At 54.9% G+C, this 20,261-nt stretch overlaps 2 protein-coding genes across 28 annotated transcripts in view; both read left to right on the top strand.

The window, feature by feature from the left end:
- LRP5 (LDL receptor related protein 5) overlaps positions 1-9,151 on the top strand; it is a 124,199-nt gene extending 115,048 nt beyond the window's left edge. Inside the window, 2 exon segments of the mRNA XM_070360255.1 lie at positions 7,201-7,298; positions 8,686-9,151. Coding sequence (XP_070216356.1) covers positions 7,201-7,298; positions 8,686-8,947 — 360 coding nt within the window. The 3' untranslated portion in view covers positions 8,948-9,151.
- A 9,072-nt stretch (positions 9,152-18,223) lies between these two features.
- Positions 18,224-20,261, top strand: part of PPP6R3 (protein phosphatase 6 regulatory subunit 3) — a 135,257-nt gene continuing 133,219 nt past the window's right edge. For 23 of the 27 annotated variants that reach the window (XM_070360089.1, XM_070360088.1, XM_070360104.1 and 20 more), the window contains exon 1: positions 18,224-18,339. The gene's annotated coding sequence lies outside the window, so the exon portion shown is untranslated. Of the gene's footprint in view, positions 18,340-19,067; positions 19,227-20,261 lie in introns of those variants that run through there. The other 4 variants (XM_070360081.1, XM_070360078.1, XM_070360080.1 and 1 more) reach the window with 3 other exon arrangements.

Below are 20,261 nucleotides of genomic sequence, written 5' to 3'. Positions count from 1 at the left end.
ACCTCCCTCCCACCCCCTGGGCTTTCTGTTTAGAAAAGAGCACTCCTTGTTCATTGTGGATAATCCGGAAGTCAGGCGAAGTCTAGACGTGGAAGTCGCATCCATAATCCTACCTCCCAGGGTTGCTGTCGGCCGTCCTCGGATCTGGGTGCCAGTCTTTATTCCGAGGGCCTTCCGCATTAGCAGAGCCTGTCTGGCTGGACGTGAGCTTCCCTTCAGTGTCCCCACCAGAAACACCCTATTTTCCTGCCTAAGGCCTTGCTGGTTCCCAGAAAGTAGCTGGATTGTTTTCTAAGGACAGGCACTCATGGGATGACTTTTGTGCTGACTTTTGCTCCCTGGAGCTTCCGGCAACCCAAGTGGGGTGTGGGCTGGCTCCAGGCCACACCCTAGAAGGAAATGATTGTAGAGGGTGACAATCTGAAGCCCTTAGTGTCCAGGTCCCGCTGCAGGATCCTGAGGGGGACCTTCTCCTCCATACTGGCTGGGAAGGCCCCCCATTGCCAGGAGCATGGCCCGGGGTAACCGGGTAAGCCTGATGCATGGATGCGAATCTGGGGCTACGTGTCAGGTTCTGACTTTACCTTGTCCTGTGCTTCTTAATTCTTCAAAACCTGACTTCTCTGTGATGAAATACTCTTCTGAGGTGAAGATTGCCCCTTGAACTTTCTCTGGGGGGGTCCCAGCAAGCACCACCCACCAGGACGGGGCCTGCCTGCCCTTCTGAGTGTCCCCCATACCCAGGCTGTTGCCCTTCCTTATTGCACCTGATCCTGGCAGGGTCTAGGAAGGAGGAGGCAGCAGGGGTTATTATCTCGGGTCTGCAGGATTCGGTCTGAGTCTCCTGGAGGCTACAGGGCTGGGCTGTTCAGGGGTGGGGGAAGCAAGGAGTCAGCAGAGAGGAGTTGAGGAACCCTCCCCACTGTTCTTGCCTTCCTGCTGCTATCATCACCTGACCTTCGGATGGCCCACGTAGCCAGCTAGAAGCCCCAAGAACCCTCTGAGACTGAGCTGACTCCAGGCCAGCCCCCTGCCCACCCCCTCCCACCCCCAACGTGGACACCAGGATGCTTGCCGCCTTTGGAGGAGCCGGGAGCTGGGGGGATCGCACTTGGCGGCGAGAGATGACACTGACCACCAGCAGTTTTTTACAGTGGCTTTATTGAGATACAGTTCACATACCATACAATCCACCCACTTCAAGTGTCCAATTCCGTGGTTTTTAGGATATTCACAGAGTTGTGCAGTCATCACCATGGTTAAATCTAGAAAATTTCATCATCCCCAAAAGAAGCCCTTTGTGGAGCCAGCTGTTTAAAAATTAACTACGTTGCTTTGAATCAGTAATATACATTCACGGTACAGAATTCAAAGGGCACAGTGAAAAGAGGGCCCGGCCTTCACCGTGACCAGGAATTCACCCCTCCCCAGAGGCACAGTCTGTGCGGGGTTGATTGTGTGTCCTCCCAGGGGAAATCAGTGCATAAGCGAGCATACGGGAGTACGGACTTCATCTTCCCGGCAAAGAGAGTAACATTTTTTCTTTAGTTTTGGAGACAATTGCAGATTTATCTGTAGCTGTAAAATATAATACAGAGCGGCCCTGTCTCCCTTCACCAGTTGTCGCATTGGCAACATCTTACGTAACTATGGTTGTCTTGGCACATGCATGCTGCTGTAACAAAAATGCCATAGACTGGGCAGCTTAAACTACACGCGTTTATGTCTCACAGTTCTAGAGGCTGGGAAGTTAAAGATCAAGGCTCTGGTTTCTCACTGTTCAAAGCCCAATTCTTAGTTCATAGTGACTGTCCTGTCCGTATATGGTAGAAGGCATGAGGGAGCTCTCTGAGGTCTTTTTTTTTTTGGCTGTGCCTTGTGGATCTTAGGTCCCTGACCAGTTCCCTGACCAGGAATTGAACCTGCAACCTCCTGCAATGGAAGCGTGGAGTCTCAACTACTTGGCCACCAGGGAAGCCCCCAGGGTCTCTTTCTTAAGGACACTTATTCCATCCCTGAGGGCTCTACCCTTGTGGCTTAAGCACTCCAGAAGGTCCCACTCTTAAACCATCATGTTGGAGATTAGGTTTCAGTATATGAATTTGGGGGAGACCCAGACATTAATTCTACAACAGTAATACAGTATCATAACCAGTGCATTGATACAGTTCCTTTTGACTTTATTTCAGTTCAGTTCAGTCGCTCAGTCACGTCCGACTCTTTGCGACCCCATGAATCACAGCACGCCAGGCCTCCCTGTCCATCACCAACTCCCGGAGTTTACTCAAACTGTTGTCCATCGAGTCGGTGATACCATCCAACCATCTCATCCTCTGTTGTCCCCTTCTCCCCCTGCCCCCAATCCCTCCCAGCATCAGAGTCTTTTCCACTGAGTCAACTCTTCACATAAGGTGGCCAAAGTATTGGAGTTTCAGCCTCAGCATCATTCCCTCCAAAGAAATCCCAGGCCTGATCTCCTTCAGAATGGACTGGTTGGATCTCCTTGCAGTCCAAGGGACTCTCAAGAGTCTTCTCCAACACGACAGTTCAAAAGCATCAATTCTTCAGCACTCAGCCTTCTTCACAGTCCAATTCTCACATCCATACATGACCACTGGAAAAACCATAGCCTTGACTAGACAGACCTTTGTTGGCAAAGTAATATCTCTGCTTTTCAATATGCTATCTAGGTTGGTCCAAGGAGTAAGCAAGCGTCTTTTAATTTCATGGCTGCAGTCACCATCTGCAGTGATTTTGGAGCCCAGAAAAATAAAATCTGACATTGTTTCCACTGTTTGCCCATCTATTTCCCATGAAGTGATGGGACCGGATGCCATGATCTTAGTTTTCTGAATGTTGAGCTTTAAGCCAACTTTTTCACTCTCCTCTTTCACTTTCATCAAGAAGCTTTTTAGTTCCTCTTCACTTTCTGCCATAAGGGTGGTATCATCTGCATATCTGAGGTTATTGATATTTCTCCCGGCAATCTTGATTCCAGCTTGTGCTTCTTCCAGTCCAGCGTTTCTCATGATGTACTCTGCATATAAGTTAAATAAGCAGGGTGACAATATACAGCCTTGACGTACTCCTTTTCCTATTTGGAACCAGTCTGTTATTCCATGTCCAGTTCTAACCGTTGCTTCCTGACCTGCATATAGGTTTGACTTTATTTAGAGTTCACCAATTTTACATGTGCATTTTTTAAAGACACCTTTTTAAGAATCCATTTTTATGTGCTTGTTTATTTGGCTGCTCTGGGTCCTAGTTATGATGCACGGGGTCTTTAGTCACGGCATGTGAACCTTCAGTTGCGGCATGTGTATCTAATTCTCTAACCAGGGATCAAACCTGGGCCCCCTGCATTGGGAGCGTGGGGTCTTAGCCACCGGACCACCAGGGAGGTCCCAAAGACAACTTTTTATTTTCAGAGCAATTTTAGATCCACAACAAAATTGGGAGGAAAGTAGGGGGACCTGCCAAATCCCCGCTCCGCCCCCATGATCAACGTCCTGCACCAGAGTGGGACGTTGGTTTCAGTCCACGAACCTGCACCCAGAGGCCACCGTGTACGTCTGAGTGCACCTTGGTGGTTTGGATTCTTGGTAGAATTCTGTGGGTTTGGACGGACGTGTAATGAATGACGTGTATCCACCGTTGGCATCTCGTACAGTGTAGCTTCGTGTGTGCTTTTTAAAACCTGCATGATAGCATCTGCAGGTAATGGTAGCTCCTCAGACTCACTTTTTTTTTGGTAAATGAATTTATCTATTATAATTGGAGGCTAATTACTTTACAATATTGTGGTGGTTTTTGCCATACATTGACATGAATCAGCCACGGGTGTACATGTGTCCCCCGTCCCAAACCCTCTCCCACCTCCCTCCATCCCATCCCTCTGGGTTGTCCCAGTGCACCAGCTTTGAGCGCCCTGTTTCGTGCATCGAACTTGGACTGGTGATCTATTTCACATACGGTAATATACACGTTTCAATGCTGTTCTCTCAAATCATCCCACCCTCTCCTTCTCCCACAGAGTCCAAAAGTCTGTTCTCTATACCTGTGTCTCTTTTGCTGTCTCACATATAGGGTCGTCGTTATTTACCATATATATGCGTTAGTATACTGTATTGGTGTTTTTCCCTCTGACTTCACTCTGTATAATAGGCTGCAGTTTCATCCACCTTATTAGAACGGACTCAGCCTCCCTTTTTGCTGCTGAGGCTTGGTTGAAGGGCTGGCCTTTACCCAGCTCTTCAGAGGAATGCCCTCTCTGTGTGCTACATCACCCCGACTCCAGAAGGGGGCGCTGTCCCCACCCTGTTTCGCAATGAGGAGGCCGGGGGACCGAGTGGTAACTACCTGCCCTCCCCTCCTCCCCCGGGGGCCATTCTGCCCAAACTGACCACTCCCTGCCCGGTCTCTCCTGCACCCTGAAGTTTGTTTTCCTTCTCGGGCAGAGCAAGCCCCCTTCTTGGTGACTGGACAGTGCCCTTTGTTGGGGTGTGGCTAGGCCACACCAGTGGGTGTCTAGTCACCCCAGGATCTTGTTACCCCAACAGCAATGCTCAGAACTCCTGCATTTTCCTCATTTAGGGGAGACTCCAGGAAGATGCCCTGTAGCTAAGGCTGAAGGTCATCTTGACCTTTCTTGCCAAGGGGATCCTCAAGAGATGACAGTCCCTCTTCCCACCAGCAGAGGGCCACACCGGCATGACTGTCCCTCTCACTCTCCTCAGGTCCAATTTAGGGTAAAAATGGTATTGTAGTGTAATTTATATTTCACTTATTACAAATGACGTCAAACATCTTTTTGTATGGTTAATAACCTTTGTAGTTTTATTTTCTCAGAAAGGTGTGTTTATGTCCTTTTTCTATTGGGTTGTTGGTTTTATTTTGTTAATCCATTTGTAAGGGTCTTGGGGTTTCCCAGGTGGCACTAGAGGTAAGGAACCCCACTGCCAATGCAGGAGACTCAAAAGACTTGGGTTTGATCCCTGGGTCGGGAAGATCCCCTGGAGCAGGAAATCGCAACCAGCTCCAGTATTCTTGTCTGGAAAAATTCAGTGGACAGAGGAGCCTGGTGGGTTCCAGTCCATGAGGTTGCAGAGTCAGACACAACTGAGTGACTGAGCATAGCACGAGGGCTCTTTATGTAGAGATATAGCTGTATTAAACGAATTAGCCTGGGATATGGGTTGAAAATATTTTTCCTAGCTTTTTGCCTTTTGATTTGGTTTATGTTGTGTTTGCCCTTTATACCATGAAATTAAGTCTGGAGTGGTTTTGGTCACGCCCAGAAAGGCTTTCCCTCCTCGTGAAAAATAGTTTCTTTCCATGTTCTCTTAAAGTTCTCAAGGTTTCATGTTTGTGTTTAAAACTTGCCCTTGGAATGTAATTAGAAGGTCTGAGTGAGTCTGGAGGTACTGACTATTTCTGTGCTGATGGCTTCCAGGCAGCTTTTATGAGTTGAGGTCCAGTCGGTAGACAGAAACCATATGGTGATTTGAACAGAGAAAGTTCAATACATTATTAGCAGGGATTGGAATTCCAGGGCGTTGGCCAGTGAGAGGTAAAGAGGACTCTTTAGAACACAGGAAAAGCAGATTATCTGGGAGGGAGAGACTGGGGAAGAGCCCCCAGCTGCCAGGCACCAGAAGACAGAAGTGGCCGAGGTGCTGCGCCAATAGAACTTGCTAGAGATCTGCCTACTGCTGTACTGGGAAGACTTCCCCACAAGCCTTCCTGACCTTCACCTCCCTGGTGCCCTGGGGGAGGTAGCTCTGACAGCCAGCAGGGAGGGGATTATGGGCAGGATCCCAGAGCTCCTTGGAGGCAGAAGTGAAGAGGAGCCAGGTCCGGTCAAGTTCAAGGGCAGATGCAGAAAAAGCTCCCCCCCAACCTGGGGTGAGGGGAAGTGGCGGGGGCAGCCCCTTTCTGCTGGTGGTGCTCCCTGACTGGTGTCTGCTCCCCTCTTCCCCCGAGCTGTACCTTCCCAGCTTTGGGGTCAAATCCTGAGCATCCCCAGGCTAGCTGTTTGGGCTGAAGAGGACCCTTCCCCCAGAATAAGGAGAGGTGTCCATGTGGTTCCTGAAGGGCAGGGGAAGGGCTTGGGCTTTTCCTGTAGGTTATTCACCAAGTGTCAGGACTGCCTTAGAAAGCAAGTCTTCTTAATTTTTTTGTTTCTTTTTCTAAATTTTCTTCCTTTCTTGGCTTCGCTCTGAGGCATGTGGGATCTTAGTTCCCTGATCAGGGACTGAACCCAACACCTCCTGCATTGGAAGTGCAGAGTCCTAACCACTGGACCACCAGGGAAGTCCCTAGCCCCATTTTAGAGATGAAGCTACTGAGGCCTCAGAACGGGAAATCCCTCACCAGGGAGCCTGCTGCAGCTGGGAGGTGCTACAGAGAACTCAATCCACATCTTCCCTGGGACAGGCTGCGCCCTGTCCACCACCCCAGGGACCTGGGGAGAGTCTGTCCTTCAGGGCACAAGTGCAGTGATAGCCCTCTGCCTGCTGTGCCCCCTGCAGGGACAGCTGGCAGGAGGTGGGGGGGGGGTGGGGGTGGAGTACAGACCTGGCCGGTGTCTGGGCCCCCGGGTCCCATGGTCCCTCTTGTGGGGCCAGTGGTGTGCTGCCTGGCTCTGGAGGGCGCATGCTTGGGGGGAAGAATTGTGTCTTTAGCACCACAGTTTGGGGGCGGTGTAGTCCCTTGAGAAAGGGGCACCCTTTCCTGGTTTGTTGAGACGCTGGCCTGGCGGGCAGCTAGGCTGTAGCCCCTCCCTGGTGGGTGGACGCCCCCTGCGTCCTCAGGGTTCCCCCAGGAGTGTTTGGAATAAGGAGTGACTTATAGAGATTAGACTTTTGCACCATGTGGAAGGAGATGGGGAAGTAAAACTCCCAGAGGAACCTCGCCAGGCGCTCAGGCCCAGCGACAGCCCAGGCCGGCAGGGACACTTCCCTGCTGGTGACCGGGGTGCAGGACCCATCGGGGACCTGAACGCGCTGGCCTGGGGTCACGACTGGTCAGCGGGGCGGCCTCGGCGGCAACCCTGCTCTGCCCCTCCGCGTGCCCACCCGCAGGCCACGGCTGCCGCTTCCCGTCCCCACACCAGGAGAGTCGTGGGAGGAGGCAAGGGGGGCGGGGGTGGCGGGACCGCGGGCTCCGGGGCGCGTGTGACCTCGCTTGGCCTCCCCACAGATCTTGAACCCGCCGCCGTCCCCCGCCACGGACCCCTCCCTGTACAACGTGGACGTGTTCTACTCTTCCAACATTCCCGCCGCCGCCAGGCCTTACAGGTACGGAGCCCCCCGCCGTCCCGCGCCTGGCCCCCTTTCCCGGGAGAGTCAGCCGGGAGGGGTCGGCGCAGCGCGTGGCGCGCTGAGGTCAGAAAGCGCCCGGAGCCCGCGGGTGGGAGCCTTGGGGGTCTTGGGAAACCACCCGGGGTCCCCAGTGCGGCTGGCCGCGTCCCTGAGGGCTCTGCGCTCAGACGGTGCTTGAATCCGGCTGGGGACCGCGGCGGGGGCCGCCACCCCGCGGTGCCTCCCCCGGGAAGGAGCGGGCGAGGCCGGCCCTCGCCGGGGCGATCCTTTCTCCTTCCTCGCGGCGCAGGCTTGATTCAGGGGACGTCGGTCCGGCTCCGAGCCAGGCTGGGCGAGCTGAACCTGCTGAGCTTCAACCACCCGGTGGCCTCAGCCCACAGGGCCCACCCCGCTCGGGCGGGCTACCTGATGGAGCACGTGGAGGCTGGGCCCCGCTAGGCTTGCCCCCGCCTCCCGCGTAGAGAGCCGGGTCTGGGGTGCTGCGGGAGGCGTCTCGTGGTCCTGGAGCCGCGGAGCCGCGGAGAGCGGCGCCGCCCGCCCTCTGGTGGCCGTTTGGGGGACTCCCGGGCCTGGAAGGGGAGCCGGCCGAATCCGGGAGGCGCAGCTCTTGACCCGGTGGTCACGACCCTGGTCAAGAACCTGCAGGGGCTCCCCAGCGCCTCACGTCACAGCCTGTCACCAGGGCTGTCGCGTCCACTCCAGCAGGCCAGCCCCCTCAGCCTCCAGTCTGCTCCGCTCGCCTGTCCTCCTTCTGGTCCTGCCTCCAGTACCTTTCCCCTCCGCACTGCCTGTTGGGGTCCTGCTTGCTCCCAGGGCCCCACGGGGGCTGTCCTCCTGCTGCACCTTCCTCAGCGGCGGGCCCTTTGGAGCCGGCTCCCCTTCCTGCCCACTGTGAGGCCTACCTCGGGCCCAGGCCACAGGGCGATGTCACGGGGGTCATCAGGAGACATCCCCGGGATCAAGGCGGGACTGGCTGGTCTCCACCACTTACAGCAGTGATACAAGGGGGGATAGCTGTGGAGCATTGTCTGGTGTCAGGCACTGTTTCTAGCACGTTCCATGCAGAATCTCACTTTAATCCTCACAAGCCGCTTTTGAAACGGACACCGTTTCATCCTTCCCATCTTGTCAAGGAGAAACGGAAGCTCAGACAGGTTAAGTTTAGTCCCAAGTGGGCTCTGGGCGCCTTGTTCTCCATAAAGGTGACCTTGGCCCGGGGCTGCAGGCCTTGCCAGGGCCCGGACTTGGCAGCCTGCAAGATAAGTGCAGGGGCGCCCACCTTGGAGGTGGCGCTGTGGAGGCTCAGGGGGGCCCGGGGACAGCCGCTGTGAATGCAGGCTCCCTTTCCCTGTATCCCCTCCAGGCCCTACATCATCCGCGGCGTGGCGCCCCCGACCACGCCCTGCAGCACGGACGTGTGCGACAGTGACTACAGCGCCAGCCGCTGGAAGGCCAGCAAGTACTACCTGGATCTGAACTCGGACTCAGACCCCTACCCGCCTCCGCCCACACCCCACAGCCAGTACCTGTCGGCGGAGGACAGCTGCCCGCCGTCGCCCGCCACGGAGAGAAGCTACTTCCACCTCTTCCCGCCCCCGCCCTCCCCCTGCACGGACTCCTCCTGACCTTGGCCGGGCCACCCCGGCCTCTCAGCGCCCCTGTACATAGTTTTAAATATGAACAAAGAAAAAAATATATTTTATGATTTAAAAAAATATAGTTGGGATTTTAAAAACAGGAGAAATGTGAACAGTGATGGGGTGGGCAGGACAGGGAAAAACTTTGTACAATGGAGATAATATTTATAAACCTAATTTTTTAAAACATCATTGCCATTCTTTCATGCCGTGTGTGCGGGAGTTGCGTGTCCCCGAGGAGTGAACGGTTCACCCTGGGCAGCTGTCAAGTCCTGCCCTTATCTTCCTGGGCATCTCACCTTCAGGCTCCCCTAGGGAGGGGTGAGACCTCTGGGAAGAGGCCTGCGCAGGGTCAGCTTGGTGGATGCCTGACTCATGCACGACTTGATGTTTGATTTTATGCTCTGCAACTGCCGTCCTGAAATTCCAGATAATTTTGAAGACTGAGGCCCTGCATTTCGTTTGGCATTGGGCTCTGCAGGTTATATCCCTGGGCTTTGGGCTATTCCCTGGCTGGTCCCTGCTACCGTCTGACCTGTGTGTGCCAGCTCAGGGCTGCTACTGCTCAGCAAGACACCCCCACCCCACCCGGTTGTCCAGTGGTTAGGACTCAGCGCTTTTACTGCCAAGGGCCCCGGTCCAGTCCCTGGGTGGGAAACTAAGATCCTGCAAGCTGCATGGTGTGGCCAAAAAAAAAACCGCCGGGGGCCCTGCCATCCGTGCTGACCCAGTGATGGTGCTGCCAAGCCACACTTGCCCGGGTAGGGGAGGGAGACCCCAGTCCTCCTGCTCTCCTGGGCCCCCTCCACGCCCATCTCTGCAGATGGGCTAAGGACAGCCCAGTCCTCACCGAGACGGTCCATACACACTACCTGAGGCCTACCCTGTGCCCACCCGGGTGGTACTGGAGGAGACACGGGTCAGCCTGGTCCCTGCCCCAGGGGCCCCCAGGCTGCGAGAGTCATGGTGTGTTGTGAGCAGGCTAGGCTGTTCTGGGGTCAGGTAGGAAGAACCACCTTGGCAGGGTTGAGAGGAAGGAAAAGGCAACAGCCAGGAAGGGCTTGACTCTCAGGGAGGTGGATGGGAGGTCGGGAGAATCAGGGCAGTGCTGGTGAGCCCTCCACTGAAGAATCAAACCACAAAGACCTGGAAGAAGACTGCAGTCCTGACCCCCAAGGCCTGGAGACTGGGGTGAGAGCCGACGGGAGGGGGAATCTGGTGGGGCCCTGAGGGCTCCGACTGTGGGCCCAGGGGTCAGAGCTGGGATGGGCCTGGCTTCTTGGGACAGATCTTTTTTTCCCAATTTTTGGCTCTGCGGGGTCTCTGTTGCTGCAAGGGCTTTTCCCTAGTTGCAGGGAGCAGGGGCCACTCTCCAGTTGCGATGCGCAGGCTCCTCATTGCAGTGGCTTCTCTCGTTGTAGAGCAGACTCCAGAGCACAGGCCCAGTAATTGGTGCACGGGCTTAGTTGCTCCGCAGCATGTGGGATCTTCCCGGACCAGGGATTGAACCCGTGTCTCCAGCATTGGCAGGTGGATTCTTTACCACTGAGCCACCAGGGAAGCCCTGGGACAGAATTTGAGGAGACTCCCCTGAGCCCTGATTGCCTGGGAGTCCCCCAAGGTCATGGCTCATCAGCCTTGACGGCTGTAGACACAAGTGGGTTTGCTGATGCCGCCACTGCTGGGACCTCGAGAACAGATGCTGGGGACGGGGTGACTGGCCGTTGGTGCAGACGGACCGTGAGAGTGGGCAGCCCGTCCTGAGTGCTGATCAGGGGTGGGGTCCACGCTCAAGGCCCCTTTGAAATTTATTTTTACTTATAGGAAATGGCAGCCCACTCCAGTATTCCTGCCTGGAGAATCTCATGGACAAAGGAGCCTGGGGGGCTACAGTTCACGGGGTCGCAGAGTCAGGCTTGACTGAAGCGATTTAGCATGCATGTATTTATTTGACTGTGCTGGGTCTTAGTTGCAGCACGTGGGATCTATTTAATTGTTCCCTGATCAGGGATTGAACCCAGGCTCCCCGCATTGGGCGTGTGGAGTGTTAGCCATTGGACCAGCGGGAAAGGCCCAAGACTGCTTTGCAGACCACAGGGGTCGGATCTGCCTCTGCCGGAAAAGCTTCATCTCTTATCCACTCTGTCCAGCTGCCCCGTCTGTCAAGGAAGGGTGCTGTCGCCTGCCCCTGGGACTAGAGTAAGGCTTCTGTGAGATAAGCCTTGCCCAGTCGGGGCCTGGCAAGCGGCAGGTCCTTGGTCATGGGAGAGGTGACATACTTCCTCAAGGTCGCAGCGCTAAGGACCAGCTGCTCCCAGGCCCAAGTTGGATCTCCTGTCCACAGAGCTGCCTGCGGAGGCTCAGGGTTCCTAACATTCGGCCCCGTGCCCTGAGGTGCTCATTAAAGCACCTGTCTCCATGCAGGCGGGGCTTCTCAGGTGGCAGAGAACCCACCTGCCAACGCAGGAGACTTAAGAGATACGTGCCTGACCTCTGGGTCTGGAAGATCCCCCAGAGGAGGGCATGGCAACCCACTCCAGTATTCTCGCCTGGAGAATCTCAGGGATGGGAGCCTGGTGGGCTGCTGTCTGTGGGGTCGCACAGAGTGGGACACATCTAAAGTGACTTAGCATGGCAATGTGGGCGGCCAGTGGGGGAGGGGGGAGCGGCTGCCTCATGGGGGAGACCCCCTCCTGCCAGATTCGCCGGGGATCTGGCAGCGGGGTCGGGGTGGGGGGAGTGGCTGGGCTGTGTGCATTGACAGAAGGGGCGAACCACCCTCTGAGGTCCTCCCCTCCCTCTCCTGCAGGCCCCCAGATAGAGCCGTTGCGTGGCCTAGGAGCCCGAGGGTGCCTGCCGCTAGACCCGTTCCTGCCATGCAAGGTCAGCTGGTGGAGTAGGGTCAACCCTCTGGCCTCCTACCATGTGCCAAGTAAATCTGTCAGCCTTCAGCCAGCAGCTGCTGTGTGCAGAGCTCTGCATGTCAGTCCCACGCTGGAGGACCCAGACAGTAGCCAGATGGGACCCTTCCCTTAAAGGTGCTCAAAATTAGTAACACAGGCAGCTTCCTAAGTTGTGGAAAGCACAATTCTGAGACATCCTGGGGCCTATAGGCAGGAAGGCAGGGAGGGTTTCCTGGAGGAGGTGATATCTAATCTGTGTCTTCAGCGAGGGGATGAAGTTAACTGGCTTATTTCATTTAAACTTCACAACAGCCCAGCGAGGTAAATGGTATCCCCAACTTGTCGTTGAGGAAACCAAGGCTTGGGGGAAAAGAAGTAAAGAGATTTTTTTTTCATTCATTTCTTGAACTCTTCCTTTATCCAGGAAATGTTACCAACTGACTCCTGGGTGCTGCTCAATGTGGCCAGAAGGGCATCCACCTTCCCTTTAAACCCTCTCCCTCCGCACTGTCACCCACTACCTCCCAAGGCTCTGCCATCCCTTCCGGAGCCCTGTGGGGTCTCCCTCAGGTAGTGGGCTCCCTCCCTACCGACCCCATCAGAAGGGATCCATTTGTTCAGCTCAGCCTGCGTCCAACCCTGGGATGGGTGTGGGAGCTCTTCCCTGCCCAGGGTCTACAGCTGCCCTGGGTAGTTGAACAAAAGCCATGTGCCCAGATCTTGGGCACGTCCACACGCTGGGAACCAGGATGCGGGCAGTGGAGGGGGTTCTGCCCCTGAGAAGCCCGGGTGGTTGCTGAGCTGGGTGGGCCTGGATCCCGCTTGGCCCTGCAGTGCTCCTCCTCTGGTGCCTCCAGCGCTGGGAACCAGGATGCGGGCAGCGGAGGGGGTTCTGCCCCTGAGAAGCCCGGGTGGTTGCTGAGCTGGGTGGGCCTGGATCCCGCTTGGCCCTGCAGTGCTCCTCCTCTGGTGCCTCCAGCGCTGGGGCCCCCTGTTGGACTGCACCCTCGGAGAAGGCAGCTGGGGTCCCACCAAGCAATCCCCATACTGGCTCCTCTCCCAGATCTCCACTTCTCGGCCTCTCCCTCTTCACTCAAAGGCTGTCTTCTCTTTTCTTTCCCGGCAAGCTCAATGGTGACCCTCAGTACTAGTAATCCTAGTGGTTCTCCTTCCTACCAAGTCCTTTGATGGGAAGGGAAATACTCAAACCCCGACGACCGCCACCCCGGCCCCCCCAACGCGGACTGAATCTTAATGCAGTGAAGAAAAGGAAAAGAGACAAGTTAAATTTCCATCTGAAAGTGGACCCACCTTCACATACCCCTGGAGTTCCCTAGTTGCCCCCTTTTCTCCAGCCTCAGCATGTCTTAGCCCGACCACCCAGGAACCCCCCAGCACTGGCTCGGGGCCTCCCAGGGCATGTCTCCTGCCAGGGCAGCCCCATTCCACCCCTCGGATCAGGACTGAGCCCTGGTGACCTAACAGAAGGAAAGACAATGTGGATCTTTGTTCTCAAGGCAAGCTCATTCCATTTCAGGCCTTTGCTTTATCCTGAGCTGGTCTTTTCTGAGTGTATTAAAATGTCCTTCCTTCCTTTTCCTTTCTTTTGCAGTTGCCTTGGGTCTGGTTGCTGCACACGCGCTTTCTCCAGTTGCAGAGTGGGGGCCGCCCTCTACTTGTGGTGCACGGCTTCTCACTGCAGCGGCTTCTCTGGCTGCAGAGCACACGCTCTGTAGTTTCCGTGTGCAGCTCTCAGGGCACACGGGCTTCGGCAGTTGCAGTACACAGGCTCAGTACTTGCGGTGCATAGGCTCAGTTGCTCCGAGGCACATGGAATCGTCCTGGACCGGGGATCAGACCTACGTCTCCTGCACTGGCAGGCGAATTCCTATCCAGTGTGCCACCAGGGAAGTCTGAAATGTCCTTTCTTTCATAAAATCACAGTAATAGTAAATAATATTTTAAAAAATCATTACTTGATAGGATTAAAAGATGGCAGCTCTGTCTGTTCCCCAAAGTTAAGGAGTCATAGCTGGGTGATGGGCACATGTGTGTTCATTATACTTTCCTCTCTACAGTTGAGTATGTGTGAAATTTTTCATATAGTTTTTTGAAAAGTCGAGATGGATTGAAAATTGAAATATGAAAAATCAAATTACAAAGGGATTAGGGAGAAAAAGGGGAAGGTGGTGATCTGAGAAATCTAGAAGTTTTATGATGGTGAGGCCAATGCAGAACTTTGAAATCACTGTCCTCCGTGAAGCCTGTCAGTGGCTCCCCGTGGTCCTCAGGACATAGGCTGAACTCAGATGCCTCCTTTTCCAGGAAGTTCTCCCTGACTTCAACCCTTCTAGTTAGGCTAGGAGCTCATCATAAATGGAGACTTTGGGTGCCCACTTGTGTTAGGTGAGGGACTGCATTATTTCATTTAATTATAGTGCATATGGCTCTGTGATCCACCTGAGTCTGGGATGGAAGAGTCTGAAGCAGGTACCAGCAAGTCCTTTGATGTTGAATGAGTAAAGGGATTCGGGTATCAGTGGGTGGCTGGGCCAACTCCTCCACAGGAGAGCAGTTCCAGCCCTGGTTGCCCCCTCCTACCCACACACTCAGAGGTGTCCCTCTGAGGCACCAACCCCTGTCAAAAACCACACTGACTTGCGCCAGAAGACCGGAATAGGGACATGCATATGCAAGAAACAGACCGGATTGAATAGGATGAAGGCTTTGTGCTGGATTATTTGGAAAGGAAGGGCAGGAGATAAATAGGCTTAAGACTTCCTCACCAGATAGAAGGTAACATTGGAAGAAGGAGGCGGTCCCAGCTGCAGAGAAGGGTCACACCAAGGACAATTCTCAGAAAATCTGGTCAATCAGAAAGGTCAGGAGGTCTTTAAAGAGTTGTTTTTTTAAAAAAAAATTTTGGCCACCCCGAGCAGCATGTAGGAGGACCTTAGTTCCCTGACCAGGGATTGAACCCACTAACCCTGCATTGGAAGGTGGAGTCTTAACCACTGGACCACCAGGGAACTCTCTAAAAAGAGTTTTTAATGAAATGAACAAGTATTTCCTGAGCATCTATTGAGCTGGTAAAGAATCCTCTTGCAATGTGGGCAACCTGAGTTTGATCCCTGGGTTGGGAAGGTCCCCAGTATTGGGATCTTGGGAAGATTCCAGTATTCTGGCCTGGAGAATTCCATGTACAGTCCATGGGGTTGCAAAGAGTCAGACATGACTGAGCAACTTTCAATTCAGTTCACTGTGTGCTAAGTACTAGGTAATGGGGTGAAAAGAGAGTGAAAGTGTTAGTGACTCATCCGTCTGACTCTTTGGGACCCCATGGACTGTAGCCCACCAGGCCCCTCTGTCCATGGAATTCTCCCAGCAAGAAAACTGGAGTGGGTAGCTATTCCCTTCTCCAGGGGATCTTCTCAACCCAGGGATCAAGCCCACATCTCCGATGTTGCAGGCAGATCCTTTACCATCTGAGCCCCCAGGGAAGCCTCTGTGGTATAGCAGCAAATAAAGGAAAAACTAACCTCATGAAGCTTCTGCTCCAATGGGTCTAGAAATAGAAAGCTGCATTTTCAGTCCTGCTCAAGAGCACGTGGTCCGTCTTACTGTTACTGAAAGCATCACATTGTATAGAGTGCTTTTACTGTCCTGGGGTTGCCTGCAGCCTCTCCTGTGCTCCAGTGCAAGCCTCTCTGGTCCAGCATTACTCACAGAGCACAGCCTTGCTGCTCTAAATCCAAACCATCCTTTCTAAAGTACGACCAGCCCTGAATTTGCCCTCTGTTGCTCTGAAGTTTTTCCTTTGCTTATCCTCCAAAGCTGCCATGAGTCCCTCCCTCCCATTCTTTCCCCCAGACATGCTTCTGCAGTTCCCTGCTTCTCCCCCGCCCACCCAGGTTATCTGTATATAGATCTCCCTAAACCTCTGCATATATTTTGAACTTGTTGCAATCTTTTTTGTGGGATCTTAGTTCCCAGATTAGAGATTGAAACTTTGCCCTCAGTAGTCAAAGTACAGAATCCTGACCACTGAACTGCCAGGGAATTCCCTGGCTTCAATCTTGAAATGAATTCTTCACTAGCTGTAGGGCTTTGGGCAAGGCTCCGAGCCTCTCTGAACAGTAGGATCAGGCAAGTAATATCCATCCTTGGTTGCTGCCACTCTAGAGGCCCAATACCCTTCAGGGCATGGACACAGGCGGTGTCACCATTATCTACAATCACTGGTACTTTACAGATAAGATCTGCAGATTTAGCTGTTGTTCAGTTGCTGCAGCACGCCAGGCTTTCCTGTTCTTCACTGTCTCCTGGAGCTTTATCAAACTCACGTCCATTGAGTCAGTGATGCGGTCCAACCATTCTCGTCCTCTGTCCTCCCCTTCTCCTCCTGCCCTCAATCTTTCCCAGCATCAGGGTCTTCTCCAATGAGTCGGTTCTTTGCATCGGGTGGCCAAAGTATTGGAGCTTCACCTTCAGCATCAGTTTCTTCCTGGAGACTTAGAGGGGTTAGATTACCCAACCAAGGTCGCTCAGCCAATGCTGCTGCTGCTGCTAAGTCGCTTCAGTCGTGTCCGACTCTGTGCGACCCCATAGATGGCAGTCCACCAGGCTCCCCCGTCCCTGGGATTCTCCAGGCAAGAACACTGGAGTGGGTTGCCATTTCCTTCTCCAATGCATGAAAGTGAAAAGTGAAAGGGAAGTCGCTCAGTTGTATCCGACTCGTAGCAACCCCATGGACTGCAGCCTACCAGGTTCCTCCATCCATGGGATTTTCCAGGGAAGAGTACTGGAGTGGGGTGCCATTGCCTTCTCAGCCAATATGATGTGTAAATTCCTTCTGGGCCTCAGTTAATTAACGGGTAAAATGGGGATGATGATTCCCCAGCAGTGAAGTCTTTCTGAGTTGGCTTCCAGCTGTGGGTTTGCCGAAGTGGGGAGCTGGGGGACCGACTGGCATGTCTGCACCGGAGACCCAGCTCCCCAGGCACTACGTGTGTGTAAGTCTCTTCGGTAGTGTCCGACTCTTTGCGACCCTATGGATTGTAGCCCACCAGGGTTGACCCAGTTCAAGCTGGGCTCTCTTCTCCCTGCCATTTGGCCCGGGGGTGGGGGTGGGGCGCACAGAGAATCTGAGTCAGGGAGGTGGAGGGCCAGCTGGGGCCGAGGCAAAGGGGTGCAGAGGGAAGCACTAGCAAGGCAGACCCGGGGCCAAGCCCTGTCACTTTGCTCAGGCCTGGACTCTGGGAGGTAGCTGGGGGAAGCCCCAAGTAAAAGCCTGCCTCCGCTCCGTGAGCCGGAGTGATCATCCCTGACCACGCCAGTGCCCCCAGAGACACCTGCCACAGTCTCCCTGCCCGGAACCCTCGCCAACCCGCACTGAGCCCCGCGGCGCTGTCCTCCGTGTCCCGTGGGTGGAAATGTCACCTGCTCAGAAACACCACCACCACCGCTCTCTGGCCTGCTTTGCTTGTGCTGCTCAGGTGGAGTCTGACGTCCAGGACCCTCTGCTCCTGCGTACGCCGGCCGGCGGGGCACAGAGCGAGTGCTCACTAGATTTGAAGAAGCAGCTTCTGCAAAATTCTTCCGCAAGGTAAAAGGAAGACCACCCCCAATCCATCCAGTTTTCCTCCCTAGCAGAGGGGGGTGCACAGATAGGGGTACCTAGCACACCCTGTCCTCACATCTCCTGGTACAAATTCCACCTTTGAGACAAGTGACACTGACTGCCAACCTCCCCGCTCCCTCCCCAACTTTATAAAATTCAGCCGTGGAGAATGCGGGCATCGATCCCACTACCTCTCACATGCTAAGCGAGCGCTCTACCACTTGAGCTAATTCCCCAGCTCTCGGCGAACTTCCGCCACCGAAACACATGGTAGCTCACGTCATCACCGGTTTCCTACAGGCTCTCGGGCCCGCCTGCCCGCGGGTCTCGCTACCCCATTGGTTCTTGCGCAGCTCCCAGACCTACTGCCATGATTGGCTTGGCTCACTTTAGTTTTAAAAAGCATTGGCCATCGGATTGGTGGCCCCAGCCGTCCGTCAAGAGAAGGCCCTGCTGTTGCTATGGCGTAGTTGGGGGGAACCCAGACAAGGTTTCCCTCGGTTTCTGATTTGTTGGCTCCAGACTCCGGGGTCCTAGAGGTTCCGGATCCGTCAAGTCCATGGGAAAAGAATGCGCTCCCTCGCCCTTGACGGACGGGGTCCGCGAGCCAATCGGAGTAGGTTCAACGGGGGCCGCAGGGTGATCCAATAGGCGGCAGGGGGCGGGAGAGGAAGGCCAATGAGCGTGGAGCCGGGGGCGGGGGCAGGTCCGTGATTGGCCTCGAGGCGCTCGGAGGGAGGGCGGGGGGAACTCAAGGCCTGCTTGATACGTCCGCCATTTTGGGCGCTTCGCTGATGGTGTCGGTGAGCGCGTTTCCCGCCTGAGCGCAACTAGCGGCGAGTCGCGGGCACCTCCAGGTAATGAGAGGGGGAGCGCGGCGGAGCGGGTCGCGGCGCGGGGTGCGCTGGGTGCGCAGCGCGCGGGCGGCGGCGGCGGGGCCCCTCCGCCCGGCCTCGGCGGCGCGGGGAGGGAGCGTCCCGGCCCCCTCCCCTCCCCCCCGGAATTCGCCTCTCGGCCGCCGGGGAGGCGCGGTGCCCGGGCTCCCCTGGCCTGTCCCCGCCCGCGCCTGTCAGCCGCCCGCTCGCCCGCTTCGGGGGCCCCCGCCGAGTCGGGCCGCGGGCCGGGCGGCGAACTTTTCGCCCGGGTTGACGTCCGCGGCCTGGCTCGGCGGGCGGCCGGCCGGACGGCCGGGCGCGCCCCTCACCCGGCCGGGCCCCGCACCGCGCCGGCCGGCCCGCCAGCCCCGAGCGAGCACCGCCCGCCGCCCGCGGGCCCCGGACAAGTTCTCTGGGCGCGGGCCCCGGAGCGTGTCAAGTTGAGGCGGCGGCGGCTCGCCGGAGACTCGCGAAGAGGCCATTGTTGGACTCGGTTCTCCGGGAAACAAGTTCTGTGGGTTTCTGCTCCTTCGCCGCAGAGTCAGCGGGATACGCCGGCGCCCGGCTCGGAGTGTTTAAAACCTCCTTCCGAGTGATTTTTTTTTTTTTTTTTTTTTAACTCCAGGGTTGCGACTCCAGCTCAGTCCTGGTCGTCCAAGCTCCCTGACGAATATGCGCTAGGCTGGGGGGGTGGTCCTTCTCTTGGCCGCAAGTACCTCCCTCTTAAAGAAGCCCTCTCGCCTCTCCCTTGGAGGGGTTTCCTGCGGTCCGGCTTGCTCTGACCACAACTTGGACTCTTGGTTGGAGGTGGACAGCACGAGTCCTTGGATGCACCTGTGTGTCTTGGCATCTCACCCTCCGAGCTTCGTGTAATCTCTCTACTTAACCCATTTTCGCTGTGGGTCGGATCGAGCTTTTCTGTTTTGCTTTTCTGGGAGGGGCGCTTGGGGCTTGTTTCCTCTTATCGTCACAGCACTTGTGAATGTGGCTGTTTTGTTAACGTGGAGTTGACTGCGATTTTGTCCTCAAGGTCACGTTGTAGGTAGGCAGCAAGTGGGAAAGAGGCTCCAGATTTCCAGCCGCTGGAAAATCCACTTAAGGGGTGGTGTTGGAGCTTCCTTTGCTGTCGAGTTAGACGGCGTGGTTTTCAGATCTTGGCTTCGCCACTTTCTGGCGCTGTGACCTTGGGCAAGTCCCTCAACCTCTCTGCTGCTTCTGTAATACGGGAATAACAGCAGTGTCTGCCTCAGAAGTCTGTCGGGAGGAAATGAGTTAATAATGTGTAAAGCAGCTAGAAACGGTGCCTGGCCTGAGGAATCCGCTTAGTAATTAGTGGCTGTTATTAATTTGGATTTGATTTTTAAATGTTTAGATAGTATTGGGAAGTCACATGAGTGTCTAAGTCCTGGCTTTTGGTGACTGTCTTTAGAAAGCTCTAAAGTGTTTTTAAGAGTCTTTCCGGCTGAGAACCACCCAGGAGAGGGTGGCTGAGGATTGATTACGTTTACAGACGTTTTCTGGAGTCATTAGTGGTGGTGTCTCAGACTGGCTTGTTGAAGAGATGGTTAAATAAAAGCCCACCAGGAGCTCACGTCAGATTCTGTTCCTCCTGTGCTTTTGAATACCGCTTATTGCGTGTGATTGGCCCCCAAATCAGTAGTAACTCCAGAGTTTCATAGTGTGCTCCTGGGTTCTTATTGAGGTTTGAAAGGTTACTGTGTGTTGAAATATTCTTCAGTGAAGCTAGTTTGGGAAATAACTGTTGTCCTGGTGGATGCTTTCGAAGTTATTTTGCATTTCAGTTACGTTTGATCGGAGTCTAGAATATCTAACAATGCCATCCACTCACGCATCTACTCAGAGTCTATTGATTCCTGCCCTGTGATCTTCTCCCTGCTGCTTGA

The sequence above is a fragment of the Bos mutus genome, chromosome 22 (genome assembly GCF_027580195.1).
Source record: "Bos mutus isolate GX-2022 chromosome 22, NWIPB_WYAK_1.1, whole genome shotgun sequence".
Lineage (NCBI taxonomy): Eukaryota > Metazoa > Chordata > Mammalia > Artiodactyla > Bovidae > Bos > Bos mutus.
The sequence above is the reverse complement of the archived record's forward strand: the minus strand, read 5'-3'. Positions and strand labels throughout refer to the sequence as shown.